Genomic DNA, 23,822 nt, shown 5'->3' on the forward strand with positions numbered 1-23,822 from the left:
GACGATTGCCTCGCGGGACGATTAATCCTCAAGATGATTAGTTTTTTGTGATCACTGTTGCACTTCTCAAGCTGATGGTTTCCTATGGATGATTTTCACAAGAGAGTGATTTTTCCACTGGAACGCATTAAATAGATTCCTTTCAGTCGGAGTGGAGGAAGCATATAACTGAAGAGTTATCGAATATTGGCTTTTCCCCTAGTATACTTATAGTAATGGGTCTCAAGGATGCCATCAAAGCAGTGAAGTTAAGGGTATGGGACATTGAACTACAGGACCATTTTGGCCAGTTAGGGAAATATAATTTTCTAAAGAAATCTGCTTTTATCACCTCCTCATATTTAGCCAGCACTATGTCATCTAAAGCCATAAGGGCTTTTACACTAGCTAGGCTCAATGTACTTCGTTCTTTTTCGCAAGACAGCGTTTTTCACGGAATGAATTAACATCGTCTTGCGAGGCACCACTGTATTAGTCTTTTTCACTTGTATTAATTGAAGGTTGGACATGGTATATCCACGGTGCCAAATAAAGGCCTGAAGAAAACAGGCCGGTGCTGTTTGCAGTGATTACAAGCTATGTAATTGCGTAGCTGTGTGATATCCTAGGTCTAGTCAACTAGTGGGCACTTGTGAATTGCAGTACTATGAAAGGATGACCTGGAAAGGTTAATAGTGCCAAGGGAGCAAAGTGATGCAGCCATCTGAACATTAAAACAGGTCTCACCTCAGTGGTTGAAAGCACCGTATCCTCATCGAGGCTTAGAACAGCATCCGTGACAATGTTCTCGTAGGGCAGAAAACGACTGCTCATCACCTGCAACGTGGACAAAGAAGTCAGTAAAAAGCTCTTGGAAGTTGTAGCGCCAAGGGCAGCACCCTGATTACAGCTAAACAGAAGGAGTTAACTTGCTACCAGAGCATTAATGGAGAAACTGACCCTATCAAATGGAAAGGTCTGGAAAAGATATGAGGTTGTCTGATCTCATATGAAAGAACTAGATTCTATTATAGCCAGCTTTGCAACTGACATAATTTTGAGCCATATGAGTATTCCTGCAGACCTGGCTGGAATATTTGAAATTGCACCCCAGCAACTCAAGAAGCAAGGATCCAAATTTCCGTTGGCTTCCTTTTTGAACCAACCTGGCTGTGTTGCAGTATATCCTTCCAATATACTGCAATGCATCTCTTGCTGCCTCTAGCCATAGGCTGGTGGCTCCCAACCATGGGCAACCCACGTGTTCTTGGACTACAATACCCAAAAGCCTTCACCGCCAGCTATGCTGCCCAAGGTTTCTGGAAATTCTACTCCAAGTACACCTGGAGGCTGGAAGGTTGGAAACCACTGATAAGGAGAAGGCTGGTGTCAAAATACTGGTCTTCAACTGGTGGATCAGAACAACAGCACCATCCCCATATCTGGTTTTATTATATCTGTTAAGTAGCAGTCAATTTCCAAAGGTATGTTTTGACTTACAGTGGGTCAGCCTGAAAATGTTAAAGGCTGCTGGTTTGGAGCAGCCTTCCTCCAACCGAACACTCTTCAGATGCTACATGAGTGTGCCGTAGTGATTAGAATTTGGGCCTAGGACCTAGCAGATATGAATTCAAGTCTCTCTCCTGCCATGAACAACCTTGAGCCAGTTATGTTCTCTTCGCCTGACCAACGTCTCAAGTCTGTTGTGAGGATAAAGCAGGAAGGAACAGCTCCAAGTACCCCACTTTGTGCTCACGAGGAGAAAGGCAAGACACAGCGGGATTAAATGAATTTTTTAAGAATTCTAGTTGAAGTTATACCAAGCGTCTGTTGGGGAAGTCTTATTTAGAACACAACAGAGTCATTTTCACACTGGAATATCCATGGCTCCTTTGTTTCCGCCCTCCCACCTGAGCGTCCAATCTGGAGTGCCATGTCGAAGCAGGAAAAAATAGCACCAGTCTGGTGCTATTTTCTTGTAACTTCTAAACAAAATCTCCTAGACTAGGGCCTATTCTTTCTTTAGAAGTCAAAGGGGTATTTTGTTTCCTCAGCCTCTTTAATATATGAAAGAAAGAGGGAAAAGAAAGGAAGGGAAGGAGGGAAAAGAAACAATGACAGCTCCAGAGCCAGGCAATCTATGAACAGCAGCCTCCTATGTTGGCCCTGCAGCGAATCTCCTGGCACGGCTCACGTGGACATTATCTAAGGCAAGAACCAATACAGACACCTGCTTAGCAGTACCCTGACTTTTCCCTTGTCAGGCTTCATGGGGGACATAATTTGGACAAGGTCCATACATTCTAAACATCTGCAAAGCACTTGGGAGAAAAAAACAACAACTTTGGAGTGAAAATTTGTTCTGCTTTGGACAGGTGAGAGAACGCCCTGCACAAAACTATGGAGTGAACAATCTGGTGAAGGTCTAGACTGTGCTGAATTGCGCAGCGAAGGATCATGGCATCTCACTACCATTTACAGACTGACAGGCAAATCTTAGAGCTTAAGCATGACTGCCTGGCACCTTAATAGCAACTTAAGCTGAAGACATCATGGATGAACAGAACAGCTTCTCCTAAAGCAGTGGTCTCCAACCTTGGGCCCCTAGATGTTCTTGGACTACAACTCCCAGAAGCCTTCACCACCACCTCTGCTGGCCACGATTTCTGGGAGTTGAAGTCCAAGAACATCTGGAGGCCCAAGGTTGGGGACCACTGTCCTAAAGGATGGAATTTTAATCACCACAAAGATCTAGAATAGAGCTGTACAGAGATGTGATTTTAGACAACCATTCCCACAGTTTCCCAGATAGCATGGCCACTGGCTATCCTGCCTTGGTAATTCTGGGAGCTAAACAACAGATCGGCAGAGCTCTAACGCACAGCCTCGTGGAGCAGTGGTTAAACTGCAGCACCGCAGTCAAGACTCCTCTAATGGGTTGTGCTTGATCCCAGGCTCAGGGAGTTTGCTCAAGGTTGACTCAGCCTTCAACCCTTCTGACATTGGTAAATTCAGTACCCAGCTCATTGGGAGGCAATGCAGCTTGCATAACTCAATCGTAAACTGCCCAGAGAGTGCTTTACGCGTATGGAGCACTGTATAAGCAGCACACTTTGCTTTGCCTTAATGCAGAATCCATCTGCCCTACCAGAACCCTCAGGCTGCATGTCAACATCACGTCTCTTTTGTTATGTTGCATCTGTGTAGACATAAATTCTCTCAAAAATGGGGTATAAATATGAGGGAATATCAGCCACAAGATCAACTGCTTCAGATCTATTCACTTAGGTTTTCCATGGTTTTATTAGAGAATAGAACCGAGCATTCTTTGTCTACGTCTCAATCTACAACATCACACTGACTACATAATATTCATATCATACTATTACTGTATTAGAAAGTATAACTTAGATTGTAAGGAACAGCTTTCCCACAGAAGGGTATTGCTGCCCACTTTTCCAGCTTTCTAGCATTGCTTTAATATGTTTTTATTTACCCAAGTACTAAAAAAAATTATGTAATCTCTTGGACCGAAGACTAAATCCAAACTGAGGCTATCCTTCTTTGGGCACAGCATGAGAAGGCAGGATTCTCTGGAGAAGACAATAATGCTGGGAAAAGTGGAAGGCAGCAGGAAAAGAGGAAGACCAAATATGAGGTGGATTGACTCCCTAAATGAAGCCACAGGCTTGAGTTTAAAGGAGTTGAGAAGGGCTGTCTAGGACAGAACATTTTGGAGATGGCTCATTCATAAGGTTGCCATATAAGTCAGAGGTGACTTGATGGCACATAACAAGAAATCCAGTTGTGCACTGCAACAACAGCAGATCAGCTGGGACTTGCACACGTTTTTATTTCAAAATCCTCTCCAGTGTGTCTGTTCCAGGTGGAACTAAGAACTGGATATACCCTTTTACCTGTAGCCTTTGATCATGGATGCCAATACTGTTTTAGCACATTAGAACACTGACTTGTAATCTGATGTAATGGTACAGAATTGTTTCAGAAAAGCAAAGGAAAAATGTCATTTGTCCTATGAACTATTTCCTTATTTCAGAACCCAGGTAGGGGCTTTGTAGATATTTTGACTATACAGTTTCTATAATTCATGATCACCCCCATGCTAAGTTTTATGGAAGTTACCTTCTACTAAAATACCAGGAAGGCGCCAGATTATCTATGGAAAAGAGTCATGGATGTCACACACTTGTGTGTTGCCCTATAGGGAGCTGCTCCGGCTGCTGAGATCACCCGACGGCAGTTTCAAAATAGGTCATGTGTGATTATGCTGACTTGAGCCCATCAAGAGCAGCTTAGTGGGAGAGGACATGCTTTGCATACAGAACAACCCAAGTTCACTTCTCAGCTGCCCGTCTAACCCACTGGCAGTAATGCATTAGAAAGACCAATAACCTGATCCCATATAAGGCAGTTTCCCGTTTTCAAATGAGTGCCACCCCTTTTACACAAAAGACTGTTTTCAAGGACAGTTTTTTTGCAGGCTAATTCAGTGGGCTTGAATAAACATAATTGCACTTTGCACATTTGGAAACACAGCTGCTGGCTGGTGTTTCACTTCCAGGCCCAATGCAAGGGCCTTGTCTTCACCATCATAGGCCTAAACAGCCTTCTCTCCTTGAAGAACTTTCCAAGCACTTAAGATCTACAAGGATGACCCTTCTCCAGATTCCATCTTCACAGGAAGGTAGTAGGACTTTTCAGTCATGGCCTCATTAACGTGCATCAGACTCCTAGAAGATATTCACGTGCCTACAAAGATCTCTTTTTTTTCTTTTTCTTTTTCTTTTTCTGCTTCAAATGCCAACTACTGATGGAGAGGATTCACTTGCTGTGCTTGAGTAACTCTCTTGTTGACCTCGTTTGCTTTTAGCTAATTTTGTTTTTAGTAATTTCCATTTACCTTTTGAAACACTTTTCGGGAGGGGGAAGAGTGGAGTAGTGTAAAATGGAGAGAAATAAACCAATCCACCCACCCACACCAAGAAACATTTTTTCATATCTCCTTAATGCAGGGTCTTATGTGCAGCGGCCCCAGAACACACCTATAGTATGAAATGTGTGCAAAAGCCTATCCTTTTGAAAAGCAGTGAGGCTTTATAAATCCCTGTTGTCTGGAATACTTTGTGGTGTAATGGCAGGAGACCTGGGAGTGCTTTTTATTTACTACTGATCAAAATGAAGTTATGAAGCTGAATTGAAATAGTTTCTTTCTGGTTTTAGCTTAGATTGTAAGCTGTCTTGAATGTTTGGAAAGGCAGGTAACTTTTTATTTTAAAGCACCATGTCCTCAAGTTGGGGAATAAAAATAAATACATTTTCAAGAACCTCGCTGTGATATTTGCTTCTTCCTGTGGATTGCAAGCCCTGCATTAGACCCCACTGTCATCTGCGCTTGCAACAAAAGCTGCCATTTTATGCCAGAGGTATCGTAGCTGCGGCTTACAAATGGATGGAGCTCCCAGTTGTTTATATAAAATTCTTTTCATTTTTATGTAAAATCTTTTAAAACCTGCTGCATAAATGGATGGTCTTCTTGTTTCCCCCCTGTGTGGAGCACTCTAAACATATGCATTGCCTTGCCTACATACAGAGTGATCTTCAAAATGAAAACCACCTCCCACATTAGCATCTCTTCAATCCTCAAGTCGAACACCCCCGGGACACTTTCCACCTACCTTGCTTTCTCCTTCTATGACAATGACAGGCACAGCAGTGGCAGGCCAGTGGTGCTTCGCTGGGAGGGGTTTATCACAATTCCATAAGACAATGATCTGAAACGAAAAAGGGTCTCTTACAGTTAGGGATACGTCGACAGAGATCACAGTCCACAAGGGGAAAAAAAAAATCTAAGCAGAAGTTCAATCCAGAACTTCAGAAGAGAAAAATGGGTTTGCCAGCAGAAGAGAAAAACATAGCAATCAATTCCCATCTAGGGAAAAGACACATAATTCTTTTCTTTTCCTTTCTTTTCTTTTCCTTTTGAAAATCCTACTGTCCTGACAATGAGAAAAGCATTTTCTCTGACAGATGCCATCAGAACTACAATCTGTGCAGCATCTGGACGGATCTAGAGAGCTTACTCTGGTAGACGCAAAAGGCCAGAAATGTTCCCGGCTTACATATCTATATATAAGTAAGCTCTTCCATTACATTCTGTATGTAGGGCCGCATGGCATCCACGGCTTGAATCTAAGAAAGAGAAATGGGCCCTGCAGAAATTTTGAGATGAAGCCCCATCCCACCCCCAACTCTGTTTGGTCCACAAGGTGATGGGAAAATGTAACATGATAGTGGGTGCATAATTCCATTTTCTGAGATTCACATATTTCAATCTGGTACACTGCAATCCTGTGGGAACACAGACAAAATGCAGAATGCACAGGGGGAGTCGGATTCAGGAACTTAAGGCTCTCTGCCTTCTCTTAAAAGAACAGTGTTTCTTAAGCTCTTATTAGGATTACAAAAATAAGGATGGAAATGTGTGGTTTGCTGACATTTCAGAAAAATATAATTGGCTGAGCAAGATTTCCAGCAGATAGTTGGGGATCATCTTCAGTGTCCCCAATAAGCCAAAGCAGATGGGATTAAATTGTTACAAGTTTTTGTGGAACAACACAAAGAGCAAATGTGCCAATTTCAAAAGGCAGAATTAGAGCAGGTCACAAAATTCAGCTTTTTTTCAACCCAAGATATTGCCTTTGTAAAGAATTGTGACTTTATTATTTTAAAACATGAAGGAATCCCAGTTAGATAACCTGCTTGATATGGAAACCTAAAGAAATATAGTGATGCCTCGCAAGACAAATGCCTTGTGCAACGAAAAACTCGCAAGATGAAGGCATTTTGCAATTTTTTTTGGTGACTCGCAAGACAATTTTTTAATGGCCGTGCTTTGCAAGACGAATAGGAACACATTAAATTTCGATGCATTCCTATGGGAAACTGCACTTCACAAGATGAAATTTTTGCAATACGAAACGACTCACGGAATGAATTATTTTCGTCTTGCGAGGCATCACTGTACTCTGGATCCAGACCTAAACTAAGGACTTTATTGCAAAATGTTCTTCCTTGTTTCCCTTGGCTGGGTCTCGAGAAGGATCTCTAAAACAGCCATTCTCAGTGGGGGTATATGATTCCCCCCCCCTCCCATAGCCCTGGCACATTTGGTACACTGATTCAGCCTATATTCCTTTCATAGTGTGTTTACAGTCATGGCCAAAAGAGGTCTGAGAATGGTTTTTACATTAGGCAAAAATCTATGGACATTCAGTGAGAGGCAAAAATGGATTCTTATTCTTGCAAACCACGCAGCTGTGGCCAAAGGACAGGTACAGGTTCTCACCTGAGAACAGTACTGGGATTTGGCTACAGCGACCAGGAGTTTCAGCACAGGTTGAGACTGTGAAACTAAAGGAGTAACTGCATGGATCACGGCGGTGAATTTGGACGGGGGTTTGAGACCTGAAAAGAAAGAAAGAAAGAAGAAATGAATTGTCTTGCTTATTTATTTCATTTAAAAATATATTTAGGCTGCCTTTAAGGTTACAACCCTGTCAGTGCAGCTTGCTGATTGACAAGCCACTACAAAAAAACAGAATACTGTAATGAGAAGCAATACAATTAATAAGCATTGAGGCCAAAGAATGCTAAATTAATTGTGGCCAAGACCCATCACAGTTGAGCAGAAATCTAAAGAAAGCTGGCATGTCCTCAAAGCCTCCCCAAAGGTCTGCAAAGATGGCCACTGAAGACAGTTCATGCCAGAGGTTTATGATCACTAGAAAAAATGATCATTCTCTGGATTTACTTTCCGTTAGTGAGCAAGGAAATGGGTCCCTGTGGCTGAAGGAGAGAGTATGAGCAGGCTGATGCAGGGGAAGGTGGGCCAAGATACTGGGTCTCGCTCTGGAAGCTAAACAGGGTCAGGTCATGGGAAATTCTGAGGGAATGGGAGGTGCTCCAATGGGGAGAGGCTGAAGCTCAGAGGTACAACATGCTCCCAGCTTCAATCCTTCACCTCTTAGGTAGGGCTCAGAAAGAATCCTGTTTGAAGTGAACCACCTTTGACAACCAGAGTAAAAATATATATATAGATATAGATGGGCCATTGTTATAATTCGGGGGGGGGGATGGCTTCCTGTGTTCCTAAGTAACTTTGACCCTGCATTTGGAGGATTTAAAAGTCAAAACTAGCATTTTAAATTGGCCTTGGAAATACAATGGCAACTAATAGCACAGTATAGGCAGGCAGATAAATACAGAGCAGAACACTTGTTCCTAACCAGTGTTGCGACAGCGTCGCCTGGATGGAAAAGCACATGCATAACCGAGGCGAGGTGGAAATTTATCCGTGACATAAGGAAATACTAGAACCAGAAACATTTCTTCTTAACTTCCCTGCAGCATGTGGAGGCTTGAGACTTTGGGAGTTAGTGGCTCAATTTCCTGCCCTGCACTTTATCATTCTACTTGTGGCACACACAGCGGGAACAGATTGTGTAGGCAGATCTGTTGGAGAGAGGCCTGACGGATGGCGGTTCACAAGCAGGAGATTGGCTGCAGCTCACTGGTAAGGAACAGCCTTTGCATACAGAAAGTCTGGGGTTCAATTCCCGGCTTATCCAGCTTAAAGGGTCAGGTAACACGCAATGGGCATGTTATCCGTCTGAGCTCCTGAAAAGCTGCTGCTCATCAAAAGAACAGCACTGGGCTTGGTGGACTTCCGTGTGTGGAGCTTCCTAAGTTCAACCAGCCATTTTCACAACTCAAAGATTGGTCAGAAAAAGCTGGCTATCAAAGTACCTCCTATTTCCTCCATACTTGTGTGTCCATACTTGTGGACACACAAGTATGGAGGAAATAGGAGGTACATAAAGGCCCGATAATCTTAGCCTTGCTGCTCCCTCTAGGCATTGGTGGTACCAATGAAGAGCTATGTTGTGTCACAAATGCCACACACAGCATTGTCATTACTGGCTGCCAACATTTTCTGGTTCTCTCCACTAGTCAATTCTGACACGGAACCTTGCAAATTATTTCAAAAAAGGCAAATGGCTAAACCAGAGGGACCTATCCTCTGCCTCTCGAGACTGAAAACAGAATCATAGAATCATGGAATAACTGAGTTGCTAGGGGCCAGTAAGGCCATTGAGTCCAACCCCCTGCTCATGGCAGGAATCCAGATCAAAGCAGATCTGACAGATGGTTGTCCAATTTCCTCTGGAATGCCTCCAGAGTTGGACTGCTCACTACCTCCTGAGGTAATTGGTTCCATTGCTGCCCACTTATTTTCTCCAACATAGCAGGACAGTGGCTCCCAATGACTGTTGATCCCCAGCCATTTTTGGACTACATCTTCCAGAATCCCTCCCACTCGATGTCCTGGCTGGACCTTCTGGCAGCTGATGTCCAGCAACAGCTGGGGACATTACAGTTGGGAACCACTGTAGCAGATGATAACTGGTTTTTTGGACAGCTGGCTGAACAATAGAACAGAGAGGGACATTGGGGGACACAATGATCCGTTACAGAAGCGACCCTGGCTCCCTATAAACACAACTGGCAAACCACAAGCCATGCGCATCAATGATACTCGTTTCCTCTCCTTTCTCCTCTCTCCTGATTGACTCTTCCACCCAGGGCATGATCCATAGCTCTGTAACTCAAAAGCCTTGGTGGGGAAGACTTCAGGCTTGCTGGATCTGCTTTGCTTTTTACTAGAGCCCTGAGATCCACTAGTTGGGAGTTCTTTTCAAGAATGAAAACTCTCAGAAATGTGTTGCACAGCAGAAATGAAAGGCACTCCCAGTTTCAGCTCACTGAAAACCCAAACCTTTCTTTATTTTGGAAGGATACCCTTGGACAGAAGGGCAATTATCAAATAATTTGGAGTCAGAAAACTATGTCACTGCTGCATATTACTCCACAGATCTCACAGTAGATCTACACTTTGCCTACTCTTGCTTTAAAGCAGATCCTCTCATAGTTTACGGGAGACAAACAAAATAACTCAGGCAAAACAAATACATGTGGTGCTGATGAGCATATAGCTAAGTGAATCTGGGTGAGGAGGATTTAAAATGTGAACTCTTTCTGTTTGAATAAGCTGGACTTCCAAAATAGTGCCAGCTCAAACTGGGTTTTGCAAGATAAGGATTTGGGGAAGAAGGACTCGTGGAAGATGGGAGGGCACAGGACCAACATGATGTTCAGTCATATGATGCAAAGGACAAGATGGCTTCCCTTTCCCATTTCAGGCACTGAAGTGAACTGGTCTAGCAATTCACTCGTGCTTCAAAACGGATGGTGGAACTTCACCTGAGGACAGCAGGTTACGTTCAGCAGTGGGGGCAGGACAGGCCATGAGGCCAACACACCTCTGTTGCCCAAGAGAGGGGAAAGTATGGGCCGCTCAATAGGGCTCAGGTGCTGCCATCCTCCAGCATCTCTGCTGTTACCTCACCCTCCCTAATGATATAAAGCCACCCCTGAGAGGAAGACACATTTATGAGGCAAGGTCCTATTTTTGCAAACACAGGCTGTAGCACCAAACCCTTTCCACAGTGCTTTATACGTGACAGAGCAGAATGTGGGAAAGATCCTTTGTTTTAGACTACAATCGCCCAATCACCCAGCTTGGGGGGGGGGGGAATTCTGGGTATTTTAGTCCTCCAAAAAGAAATATTTCCAAAGCCGTTGCTGATACACCACCCCAGAAACTCGCTTCAGCCTCCCCATAAGGTAAAGTCATCGACTGGTGTCACTTACCTAGGTTAGCATAATAGTAAGGAAAATCTCCCAGATATGAGGAATACTGTGGCAGTACAAATAACCCGCCAGGGTGTTTATTCCATATTAAGCTGTTACGTGATATGTGCTTAAATATTCTGTCTTGAATAATCTGGAATGGAGGAAGGGAGAAAAAGGAAGAAAGAAACAATTTCTGAAAGAGGTCCTGATAAGAAAATGGTTGAGGCTGAAGTGCCCACTCAAGCCAGCGGCTGCTGTGCCTTTTGTAAAAGCCAGCAAGCCCTGGGTTATTTAGCACTCCTCTTTGATCCCGCCCCCTTCCTCTCCTATTAAACAGACCAAATGACGGTGACCTGTGCAGATTCCTGGGGGGGTTCGAAGTCTCACATAATGGTATGCAAACTACCTCATTAGTTGCTGCAGACACGGTGACAACCTGGGCATGATTATCGGATGCTGTCTTTTTTGAGTCAAAACATTTTTAGTTTTTAAAGCGGGGATGTCAGTTACAAGGCTGATTAATCCAGTTTACCATTTTGCCATCAATATCCTGAATAAAATAATTAGTCTAGTGGTAGACTGAGACAGGATGCATACCATCGCTGAATAGCAATAACTTTAACCTTCACCTCTTTCCTCCTCCTCCTCTTCCACCCCGAGCGTCATGCCTCAAAGTAAAACTGAATGGAACAACATGCAAGGGGAGTACCAGTATTTTGGGCCCAAAGACCATCAATGGGACTCTCACTATTAACAGACTACTGTGATTTTACATGAGCAAAAAAAGCAAGCACAGGAATTCATGTTAGAGAAGGAATTTAGGCCCTGAGCATTTCAGCCTTTATTTTCAAAGTGAGATGCTAGCTTTTAAAATTCCTAAGATACATCTGGTCACACCGGGGAAATTACTGGTGAAATCTGATCAGCCATGAATTGGAAGCTGAGGTTCTCATTGTCCTGCACCATCATTAGCAGAGAGGAAACAGATTATGCATAGTAGTTAAAAACTACAGACTAAATTATGCACATGCATTTGAACTGTCATTGGTTTGAATTAGATGCTTGTCAAACAATCTAGCTTTCTTGGAAAGGAACCCATATTCACTATTTTGCTGTGGAGCACAAGCAATATATGAAGTATAAGGCCATTAATGCAGCTGCCATTCAGGATCACTTCATGTCAATCCCAGTATCACAGGCAATATGCCTCTATCTACTGGTTGTTGAGGAACACAGTGTGTAACAGCATCCATGGCCTGCTGGCAGACAGAGTGTCCTACAAGACACTCACGTTGCACTGGCATAGTTAATAGCTTGGCCAGCATGTAGAAAAGAATGGTGGACTACATAGACCTTGGTTCTGTCCATATTTCTGTCCATATTTCAAGGGCAAGGTACATCACACAATGCATGCAGACAATCCCTGACATTTCCAGGTAAAAACTGAAGACCACCACGGGACACACAGAGACACCCATTTTGCAACCAACCCAGTTTAGTTTTGGGACTATTGTACAACCCACTGTTTGTATGCATCTCTTGCTGCAGGTCAGGTGGGGACATTCTTGTGGATCCTATTATTTTATGGGATTGGGTCCTGACCTAAGGACCACACACTAGATTTAACATATGGCAATTCTAAATTATGAAAACAACACCTGACTATCTCTGAGGTTGCAAGAGGGGAAATACTTGGAAGAAAGCAGGCAGGAAAAGACAAACATGGAAAAGATTTACAGCTCCTTCGCTAGCAATAAAAAGCAAAGAGAAAACTGATACACTCATGTTGCTAAATACTGGGGGTTTTGCATTTCTAAAAGATCATTTAAAAAAAAAAGTCCTGCTGAAAATTTGATCTGAAAAATTTTGCTTCTGTTTCCAATACTGGTATGTAGGTTGGCCATAGAGTAAGTCCATTCTCATTGATGAATCAGTCACCTCTGATATGGGTGGAACATGCCAACTCTCCACTAACAAAGTGTAAATTGGATTAGGGGAAGTTCATCTCCTTCTTAGACCTATTTTTGCATGGTTGGATGAGAATGAGAGCCATGAAAGATGAGTTCAAAGGAGGGACAGGAGGCCAGGAAGAGGAGAATTTGTGCAGCTGACAACAGCTCTTTATAACCAGAATATATTCCTTAGGAAGCATTGGCCAAGGGGCAGAAGATCACATTCTTCCATGGTCGCTCTCATTGTATAAATTAACACAGGCTACTTGGCGTCCTGGAACTTTATGAGAATATACTGTTTTTAGCTCTGATGGAGACACTGGTGAAGGAAATACTGCCACACTTAAAATGAAAATAACCATGGTTGTGTAGAACACTGTGGCTGAAATCCTCTAGTAAGTTGTAGCCAGCGCACTGAATTAGTGTGGATTTAGTGAGGCAACACCATTCACTCAATGGCCCTACTCTGGTTGCAACTTACATTGGATTTCAGCCTGAGGGGTGTGTGTGTGTGTGTGGGTGGGTGGGTGGAAGAGGAGTTTAAGCATAATACAGTGGACCCTTGACTTACAGACGGCTTGACTTACAGACTTTTTGAGTTACAGACTTCTCTGGCCGCAAAATTTAGGTTTGACTTGCAGCCTGAGAATTGACTTACAGACCAGAAAAAAACCAAAATGGAACAAAAACGGCCTGTTACGGGATTAATCGGTTTTCAATGCACTGTAGGTCAATGGAGACTTGACTTACAGACTTTTTGACTTGAGAACCGCCTTCCAATACGGATTAAGTTCTCAAGTCAAGACCCCACTGTAGCGGGTTTTTACCAGCCTGCAAACCAGCTTAGAAAACCTGCTTTTCTCAGGATTAACCTTGATTTAAAGCAAGGGCAAGTAACTTGTAGCCCTCCAATTGTTGCTGGACTGCAACTCCATTATTCCCCTCTACTGGCTATGCTGACTAGTGTTGATGAGGGTCACAGTTAAGAAGAACTGAAGGATTCCTGGTTGACCAGCCTTTGTTTAGAGTTACAAGTGGAGAGGCACTACTCATAGTTTTCTGGTGAGGTAAAGGTTTCCCATTGACATTTAGTCCAGCCGTGTCCGACTCTAGGGGGTGGTGCTCATCCCCGTTTCCAAGCCATAGAGCCAGTGTTTGTCTGAAGACAGTTTCCATGGTCACGTGGCCAGCGCGACTAGACACGGAACGCCGTTACCTTCCCACCGAGACGGTACCCATTTATCTACTTGCATTTTCTGGTGAACTTGAATGTAAAAATATGGCTTGAAGTCTATTTGCAAATAATGTGTACCTAATCAGCAGTAGCTATGGATAGCGTTGTTGCACATGGTGAAAGCCAAATACAGGGGCAATGGGCTAAGACAATGGTTCCCAACCTTAAACAACCCAGGCATTCTTGGACTGCAACTTCCAGAAGCCTTCACCACTAGCTGTGCTGGCTGAGGGTTCTAGGAGTTGCAGTCCTGCAGTCCTAGAACATCTGGGTTACTCAAGATTGGGAACCAATGGGTTAAGAGATGGGATGGACATTCCCAAGTGCAACTACAGATTTGTGGGAGCTAGTGTTATGTCTGGATCCAGGACTAATGGGGAGAAGGCAAGAGTTATGTTCAAAGATAACATGAAAACATGGTTAGTGCTGACCCTTGGAGAAGTTACTTTTTTGATGATAGCTCCCAGAATACAGAAGTCAGCAAGGGAAATGTGAGGGCATTAGAAGGTTGAAGTCCAAAAGAGATTCAACTCTCTCTTTCAATCTCTCTTGGAACTTCAGTCTTCCTAGAGCAAGGGAGAAAAATACATTTTATGTGAGCTACTGTAGTATTTGGCCACAGCTGTACGGAAATGCTTTTGGAAATGTGGCAAACTCATTTTGTTTCTCAACAGCGTCTGTTGATGCCATTCTGTCATCTTCCCCCTTAATCTGAAAAGAGCTCCTGCCTTAAGTCCAACATCTCCGGCCCCCAGAGACCAGCCAAAGGCCATCCAAACCTCTTGCAATACAAAGCCTACTGAAGGAGAGGGGGATTTACAATACTTCTTCGAAAAGCAATTTCTTCTGAAAGGTTCCTTAAAGAACCCATTCTCCAGGAATGACAAGGATGATGATTTATCAATCCCAAAGCCTCCAAGAATCCACTAGTCTACATGAGGCAACTTCCACCTCACTAGCTGCATGGCTTCCCATTTGTCACAATGTCATTTCCTTCTTACACCACTCTTAATAACAAAGAAGACATTTCCTTAAGGGAGAAATGCTATAGAGAGGCAGAAAGGGTTTCTTCTGCCCCATTCCTCATTTAAAACACACACATACAACCCACCCGCAGGTCCCTCAAGAAGCCAAGGTGAAATCCAAGAAAGAGAACATTGATGCTTCCGTTTTGACTAATATCTGGGAAGAGTTACTCACCTCTAGTGTGGTCAATACAATCTTCTCAACCGAAGAAAAATAAGCCTCCCACAAGAACTGTGTCTGCTGTCTAAGTGCTAGGATTTTATCCTGATGGATAGACCTGATTGTAGAAGGGATCTGTAATGCAAGGTTAAAACAAATCAGAAAGTGCAGAAAACTTTGGAACCCAAGAACATTAAGGCACAACTGGGGGCCTTTCCAGATGATCTGTTTATGGCACAATCAGTTTAGCTTTTATGGATCTGTGCAGAGCGCATTTGGCTCTCATTTGCAGCACACAAGCCACCCTGTCAGACAACAGCGGTCGTGATCACAGTAATTGGAAATTGAATTATACAGGCTGTTTGCTAATGTGATCTCTGTCCCACTTCCCTCTGGAGAACCTGCGCTTCTCACAAGTATTGGAGAGCCCTTTCCCAGAACCAGATAACTTTGTACAGAAAATACTTCCAACTCCCCCCCCCCTTTTGCCATGTGACTGTTGGGAGGCAAAAACTACCTTAGGTGATCCCCCCCCCCCCAAATTTCTTTTAAGATTCTGTTCCTCTACGTTGCAACTAGGGCATGTGGCGATCAGGGTTGTGACCCATAGCGCTGAAATGTTAAAGGCACAAACACTGGATGCTGGAAGGCTGTGAACCTGCCTTCTCCAAGTGAGTGCAGTATCTCTTCCCCAAGACTCCTCCCTGAGCAGAAGGAAAACACAAATGAGGGGAGTCTCAGCACGTAGCTAGTATGGCCATTGTGTGCTCAAGACCCAGGTACAGTGGTGCCCCGCAAGACGATGATAATGCATTCCATTGAAATCGCTGTTTAGCAAAATCGTCATCTTGCGAAAAGCCTTTCCCCATTGGAATGCACTGAAACTCGTTTAATGCGTTCCAATGGGGAAAATAGTCATCATCCAGCGAAGATTGCCCACACGGAAGCCATTTTAAATAGCTGTCTTGCGAAAGAAAACACCCTAGGGAAGCCATTCTGCGGAGCCGCCAATCATCTGTTGAATTGTCCTCTTGCTAAGCATCGGTCCCAAACACCCTAGGGAAGCCATTTGCAGAGTCGCCAATCAGCTGTTAAATCGTCCTCTTGCTAAGCATCGGTCCCGAAAAAAAAAGCGTCTGGGGAAGCACAGAACGAAATGCCATCCAGCGAAATTCCCCCATAGGAATCACTGTTTTGCTAAGCGCAATGGCGGTCACAAAAACTCATCGTCATGCAGATTCGTTGTTTTGCGGGGTTGTTGTTTTGCGAGGTGCCGCTGTATTCCTTCCATTCCTCCATCCACTCCCTGCATATGCCATTCCCACATAACCCAACTTAACCAACATGGCAGCGAAGGCTAGGACATCCTGTTAGTTGCAGCTCTGCTGTTCATCTTCACACAGGACCCTGATGGGATTCCTGTGTTCAATGGACTTCTGCCCCACTAATTTGGCAGGAACTCCCGAGGTTGAATTATGGGAGTGAAAGCCTCTTAAGCTGCATGAGGTAGAACTGCAAAACTATCTGCACTTGGTTCCCTTGCAATTCTTCTGGTCATCAGGGAGCAAAGCACCCAGCACAAAGCATCCTACATTAGTCCTCCGAATAATGTAGGAGGATCCCATGGGACAGTGAGTTCTGACAGAGGCTGCCTCCATACCCTGAAGCTAGTGTAGGATCTCCCCATTTTGTCTAACTGGTAAGCTTCCAAATAGCGGACCCACTGCATTGCTTTGACTGTGACCGGTGACTTCCCTTTCTTAGTGCCATATCCATCTCAAGCTGTACCTCCAAGTTAAGTTTTTCTTAATATTTTCATTTGGGCAAGCAGGTCCCCTTATAATTACAAACAGGCTGGCTGGATAGGTCACTGACTTAGGTATCTCACTGGGGAGACAGAGGTTGGGAGTTTGATTCTCCACTGTGCCTCCAGGGAGAAGAGCCAGCCTGTATGGCCTTGGACAAGTTGCACAGTCCTAGGGAAGAAGAAGGGAATGGGAAACCACTTCTGGAATATTCTCTACCTGGAAAACCCTGAAGAGGCTTGCCCCAAGTCAGAACTGACTTGACAGCACATGATGATTATTAATTACAAACAGAACACATTTTGCATGTTCCTTCAACTAATATACACATTTTTATCTGCACTTTTCCTCAATAGAAACATTATTTTTACCGCACAATTCTGTCATGAAATTCAGAAAAATTATAGTTGTGTTTCTGAGAACTATAAATTAGATAAGGCATGCCTTGGAGATGCTAGACAAACATATTTATCACCACTCCCTACTTATCTTTTAAGGCCTCACTGTGTGTGTGTGTGTGTGTGTGTGCGCGCGCACACTCTAGCACTGGAGGCATCCAGGAGAAAGTTAGGCAATTGTCTGTCAGATATACAGTGGTGCCTCGCTTAACGAGTGCACTGTTTAACGACAAATCCGTATAGCGACGTGTTTTTTGAATGGCAAAACATCGCATTGCGACGATCGGTGTTTCGCTTACCGATCTTCGCATTGCGATGTTCTAAAAACAGCTGATTGGTGGTTCCAAAATGGCCGCTGGAAGAAAAAAATGGCCGCCCGCTCCGTTTTCGCGCCCTGCCCTCGCTTACCGGGCGGCGAAAATGGCGGCCGGATGGGGGAATCTTCGCATAGTGGTGAGTTTTCACCCCGTAGGAACACATTAAACAGAGTTTGATGCGTTCCTATGGGTTTCCCCCCCGCATAGCGATGAATTCGAATAGCGACGTTAATCCTGGAACGAATTAACGTCGCTATGCGGGGCACCACTGTACTTTGATTTCGATTCCTGAAATGAGTGTGTGTGTGTGTGTGTGTGTGTGTGTGTGTGTGTGTGTGTACAGCAAACATGTGAGATATGTGTTATTCCACCTACAGTTTCCTATTCTGTTTCACCTTCTGCTATCTAAAGCAGCGGCCATGAATCAACTCTTCTCAACATTATTTTTATTTGGGAGGGGCAGTGGAGCATGTGTTTATTTTAACACGGCAACCATTTTTTTCATCACACTGCTGTACTCTTTCTAAGCCTATCAAATAATTCATATTTCGCCTTTCCCCAGGCTCATTACGCACAGGGCACCCAGCTATGTTTGCTTGTTGTCTGTGCTGTTTTGCATTCTCCACTTGGATATTAGATTACATCGAGCAGATGACTTTTCCCTCAATTATGCTCTCTCATGAGTTAAAAAAAAACATTCTCAATAAAATATTCTTAATTAGAATACATCTGTTCTCCTGTAGCCTTACACCGTTCTGAAGAGGGCAAAAATAAGTCAATACAGTGGTGCCTCGCTTAACGAGCACACCGTTTAATGACGAATCCGCATAGTGACGCGTTTTTTACGATCGCTAATGCGATCGCATTGCGATGTTTTAGGTGGCAAATATCGCATTGCGATGATCGGTAAGTGTTTCACTTACCGATCTTTGCATTGCGATGTTTAGAAAACAGCTGATTGGCAGTTCCAAAATGGCCGCTGGGTGCAGAAAATGGCCGCCCGCAGCATTTTCACATCCTGCCCTCGCTTACCGAGGCGGCGAAAATGGTGGCTGGATGGGGAATCTTCGCTTACCGGTGAGTTTTCCCCCCATAGGAACGCATTAAACGGAGTTTAATGCGTTCCTTTGGGGCTTTATGTTCTGTATAGCGATGTTTCTGGATAGCGCCGTTAATCCTGGAACGGATTAACGTCACTATGTGGGGCACCACTGTACTATGCTGATTGCAGCTCTGTCCTCTCCTTCAGTTCAAGCCAGTTCTGAATCAACTTTTGATAAAAGTAAACTGTGGTCAGCAAAGAAGTGTTTCACAGTACCCACAACCTTCTGTGTATAAAAACAGGCACACTGGCTGCAAAAAAAAAAAATCAATAAAAATCTACGTATCTCATTTCTTTATAAGGTACGTTTATACCCATTTCCCCCCTAATAAACTCAAGGGGGTCCATGGAAATCATCTTTACCTTCACAACAGACCTGTGAAGTTGGTCAACCTAAGAGAAAATGATTAACTCAGCAACACCCAGTGGGCTTTACAGCAAGTGGAGACACGGACCTGAATTTCACAAGTCATGGTCCAAGAGTCTGATCATTTTTCTACACTGTCTCCCTGACGTATATTTGTGTTTGAGTTTGGTATTTATAAATCATTTAGAAACATGCGCTTAAAGCATTTTTACTGAGCGCTGTTAACGTTAACTTGCATGTTGAATTCAGAAATGGGAACTCGAGAGTTCAAAAACCGGTTCCTTCCATATGTGAACCTTGACTAGACCACTGGCTGAACTAAAATGTCCAGCTATTTCTGTAAACAATGCAGCCACAAAACTAACTGGGTGGTCTCCTGTATGTCACTATCTTTTACAGATTTGTTATTAGGAGACACAAATGGAAGAGACGATGTATGTCACTCTGAACTCCCCAGGAGGAAGTGATGGACTGAAATGAAATTTTGGAAAAAAAATAGTTTGAATAATGGAATCATGTCACCCTTGCCCACCAGATTGTTATAATATGATAATGTTCATGCATTTTAATGATCTCCATAGCCCTTCAAACTAATTGTGTTAACGAGTGCAACTATTAACGACAGCCTACAGCAGGGTCATTTTGTGGTATAGCGATAGAATATTATTTTAAATTTGATTAGCTGCCTTTCCAAACCACATCCCAAGGCACAGAAATCATTGACTATCTAACCTAAATGTGTCTGTTGACTCAGAGGTAAGTTCTGTTCTGTTCAATGGGGCTTTCTCACTAGCTATTACATTTAGGATGGCATCTTAAACTTAAAAAAGCAATGTGTTTAAAGGTTTTTACAGCCTCCACAAAAGCAAAAATGTCTATTGCAAAGCTCTGTTGTATATTATGCAATTTTTATGAACTTAGATTTTTGTTTAAGTGTATGCATGTATTACATGGCAAGATATATGTATACTACGTTTTTTTTCATCTATTGCAATTTTTTTTGGTTCAAACCTTTCAGCTTTTCAGTCTTTTGATATATGCCTGCACGCGAAATGAAAAAGAATCATTGCCTCCAACAGACAGAGTGAGCTGTTTATATCTGCAAAGGTGGCAGAAAGCTCTGAATATATATTTATTTTGAAGTGTATTTTTTGCATGTTGGCACACTTAGACAGGGAATCAGACATTCCGTTTTTAACTATATTTGGCTATTTGCTATTAATTTTCTCAGACAGGAAGTAAGGTGTGGGAAGTGATGAATCAATGCTGATCTACCACAACAACGTAAGAATTGTTAGAAAGAGATGGTGTTTTAATAGCAGGTAATTTGCGTAATGACAGAATGAGGGGCTGGGAATGTGGTATGTGTATATATAATCTACACACCCCACTATATATATATATAGACAGATAGACTGGCTTAACCTTGGAGTAGTGTGAGACTGATGGGAGCATGTAAATAAAAACACCCAATCTCATATAAAACTGGAAATGAGAAACTAACACAACAACAACATTTCCCAGAGCAGACATTTGGGCTTCATGCCAGCTCTTTAAAAACCACTGTCAATAATGGTGCAGGAGCTGCCCTAGGAAGAAAGCAGCTGTGAAGAGAATCAATCCTACATTACAGGAAAGGCCAAAGACAGGAACAGTAATCTCTCTCTCTCTCTCTCTCTCTCTCTCTCTCTCTCTGTGTAGAGGAGATGGCATAGATTTTAAATTCTTCATAACCGCATTACCCTCCTCTCACACACCTATTCCTCTGTCTTTGGCAACCTATAAATTCCCAGTTTTAAGCAACTTGTCAGGCATATATTCAGATTTTGCTAAATGTACATATTATGGTTGTGTGGTAGCATTCTATTGCTTGAGAGCAACTTCTGTTGGTTGCCCTCAATAGAAGAGCACAAACTTTGTATGTGGAAGGTCTGTGAAAGGAAGGACTTTCCTTCATGGCACAGTGGTTAAACTGCATTACTGCAGCCAAAACTCTGCTCACAACCCGAGTTCAATCCCAGGTGGCCGGCTCAAGGTTCACTCAGCCTTCCATCCTTCTAAGGTTGGTAAATTGAATACTCAGCTTGCTGGGGCCTGGGGGGGGATGTGTAGCTTGCATAATTAAATTGCACACCACCCAGAGAGTGCTTTAAGTGCTATGGGGCAGTATATAAGCAACACACTTCACTTTTTTTCCCTTTTGTGTGGGCTGCTTGCTGCAGGAAGGGGACAGATCAGTGATTTTGGATAGGTTTTCCTTCTGCTTAGCTTCCAGTGACACCTCAAATAGTTCTGCGATAGTTTCACCATCCTCACGATAGTTTCATGATCCACGATTCTCAATAGTTTCACGATCCTCCAGTCATATTTCAGTGGCACAACAAGCTGTAAACATGACCTCCCCTTCTCCTCATGATACAGTATTGTCCAGTCAAACCAGCGATTTCAAGTGTGAAGCTGACTGCTGCCTTCAGCACTACATTTTTCACAGAAAAGTGGGAAAGAAATGTAAGGATGGGAGACAAGAACGGGAGCTTGGCTCCGATCCTACAACCCTCGCTTTCTCCTCCCAAGGAATTTTCACTGAAGCTGGCAGGCTAACTAACCTACAGGTGATGATACCAGTGTCATGGACTCACACACCTTCTTCTTGTGTTTCCATATTGAGCCATTCTGAATTATCTCTAAAGATAATGGCCCAGCCCAAGGATGTATTCTGTGCTTTTACATGGTCACGATGAGCAGCAAGTTAGAGAAAGCTGAACCAGAGGAAGGAGAACAGGAAATTGGAAGGGCCTTAATTAGGGATGCTTGAATATTCAAAAATTCTCTAATTCCTATTTGAAATAGCCTGAGTGGAAACTCGCAGATCAATCTGTAGATTGCAACTTAGCTACTTATAATATTTTGCATTCTGTGAGGGTTAGCTAACTCCTGGATTTCCTCCTTCACTGGGTGCTGTAATCCTCAGGATTTCTATCTTTGGCTAATACTGCACACATTGAAAGCTAATATAAATGTAAAGATATTAAAATATATATGTAAAAGTCTCAGGTTAGTACAGAAACAAAACAAAAAGGGGTACAGACTGAAGAGTCACTCATCTATAGTCACAGAATGAGACCTTTCCACACCATGAACGTTTTCAAGTTACAAGTAACTTTGTGCGCCAAGCCTCTCTGTAGCTCTTCTGCATATCTATAAAAAGCAATCAGATGTGCCTACATTTTTAACCAAGACATTTGGAGGCCCAAGTGACCTTCATGTCAGAAAGTGAATGATGCCTTATTAAAGGAGTTAATATGCAGAATGACACAGACAAATCCATCCCGATAAAAATCTCTTTTATAGCCGTGACCTTTTGGATACATCTTTCCTGGAAGTGTAAGATGATGGTTGCCGTTGTCAACTGATCTGATGAAGGCTGCTTGCTTCCCCCTCCCCTCGTGACGCCTCCTTACCTGTAATAACAATCTTTCATCCCCTATGACGGCAGCTTGATTCCAATCAATCACTTCGGAGAATGGCAACTCCCATCCATTGCTCAGCATCACAGGAACGCAGGCAGCCTGCATAGAGAGTCATTAAAACCAGGGGTGTTAGGGAGAAACCGAAACAGTCGTGCGTTGATATTTCAAGCTCTGTGACAATGAGAATGGAGTCCTTATTTTGTAGAGGCAGAACTTTGTGGAAACAACCCAGATGAGCACTGGGATATATGGCAGAAGCAGAAAGGCCATGTTACCCTTCAAAGTCTTGGAAAGATTGTCCATGATGTCTGGCACTGGAAGGGTCATAAAACCCAGCCATGAGACGAAGACTGGGAAGCAGTTCAATTCACTCACCTTGGCATCTTTAAATGGCTGGGTGATGACCCCCATTGGAATTCCATGGACCACTAATTTCCATGGAACAATCAACCCAACAGATTTACAGCTAGCCTTTGTGTTCTCATATAGTTTTAGAATGTACCTACAGCACGCTTTTATAGCAGTTTGACACCACTATAAGAGTCATGGTCGCATCCTATCGAATCGTAGGGTTTCTAGATTGGCAGGCACTTGGAATTCTTTGTTCCAGAGCAATAATGCCCTTCCCGGAGAATAAATCCCTCACTAAATTCTCAAATCCCAAAACTGCAAAGGAGGGAGCCATGAGGATTAAAGTAATATAAACCTACTACACTGAAGTAGATCCACTGAGGATTTCGGACTGCATCCAGACACATACTCGGACTTCCATTCCCAATGCACTGACTTATGTATTAAAATATTTATATGCCACCTTTCTCCTGAAGGATCCAAGATGGCTTACAGTACAAAACGAAACAAAGTTTAAAGCTAAAACAATAAATTATGATAATAATTAAAAAAGAATTAGGCAACTATATTAAAACATTATACACAAGAGCAATAGTAAAAGCATCTTTGCAATCAGGACTGTTCTTTGAAAAGTGCAGTCTTTGAATGACAACTTCTAGAATTTTTGGACTTGTAACTCCCAGTTCTGGGGGATTCTGAGATTTTTTTAGTAACTTTTCCAAGCGATTCATTAGAAGCAGAGGCCTTTCCATCCATGGAGTTCTTGCCACACATCCATGGAAGAAGAGACCAAATGTCACTTTTGAGCGAGAATCTTGAATTAAATCTTAACCAAGCTGTGAACATCACATAAATGGCTGACCCAAATCTTTTCTGATTGAACAAATTC

The 23,822-nt window shown here is 43.1% G+C and overlaps 1 protein-coding gene across 1 annotated transcript in view; it reads right to left on the reverse strand.

Moving 5' to 3' along the window:
• The window catches only part of EXT1 (exostosin glycosyltransferase 1), a 290,661-nt gene that overhangs the window by 20,649 nt on the left and 246,190 nt on the right, over positions 1 to 23,822 (reverse strand). The window contains exons 3-8 of the mRNA XM_020789593.3: positions 22,574 to 22,681; positions 15,139 to 15,258; positions 10,771 to 10,903; positions 7,346 to 7,464; positions 5,676 to 5,771; positions 727 to 816 (exon numbers count right to left, since the gene is read on the reverse strand). Coding sequence (XP_020645252.2) covers positions 727 to 816; positions 5,676 to 5,771; positions 7,346 to 7,464; positions 10,771 to 10,903; positions 15,139 to 15,258; positions 22,574 to 22,681 — 666 coding nt within the window. The remainder of the gene's footprint in view (positions 1 to 726; positions 817 to 5,675; positions 5,772 to 7,345; positions 7,465 to 10,770; positions 10,904 to 15,138; positions 15,259 to 22,573; positions 22,682 to 23,822) is intronic.

The sequence above is a fragment of the Pogona vitticeps genome, chromosome 4 (genome assembly GCF_051106095.1).
Source record: "Pogona vitticeps strain Pit_001003342236 chromosome 4, PviZW2.1, whole genome shotgun sequence".
In the NCBI taxonomy this organism is placed as follows: domain Eukaryota; kingdom Metazoa; phylum Chordata; class Lepidosauria; order Squamata; family Agamidae; genus Pogona; species Pogona vitticeps.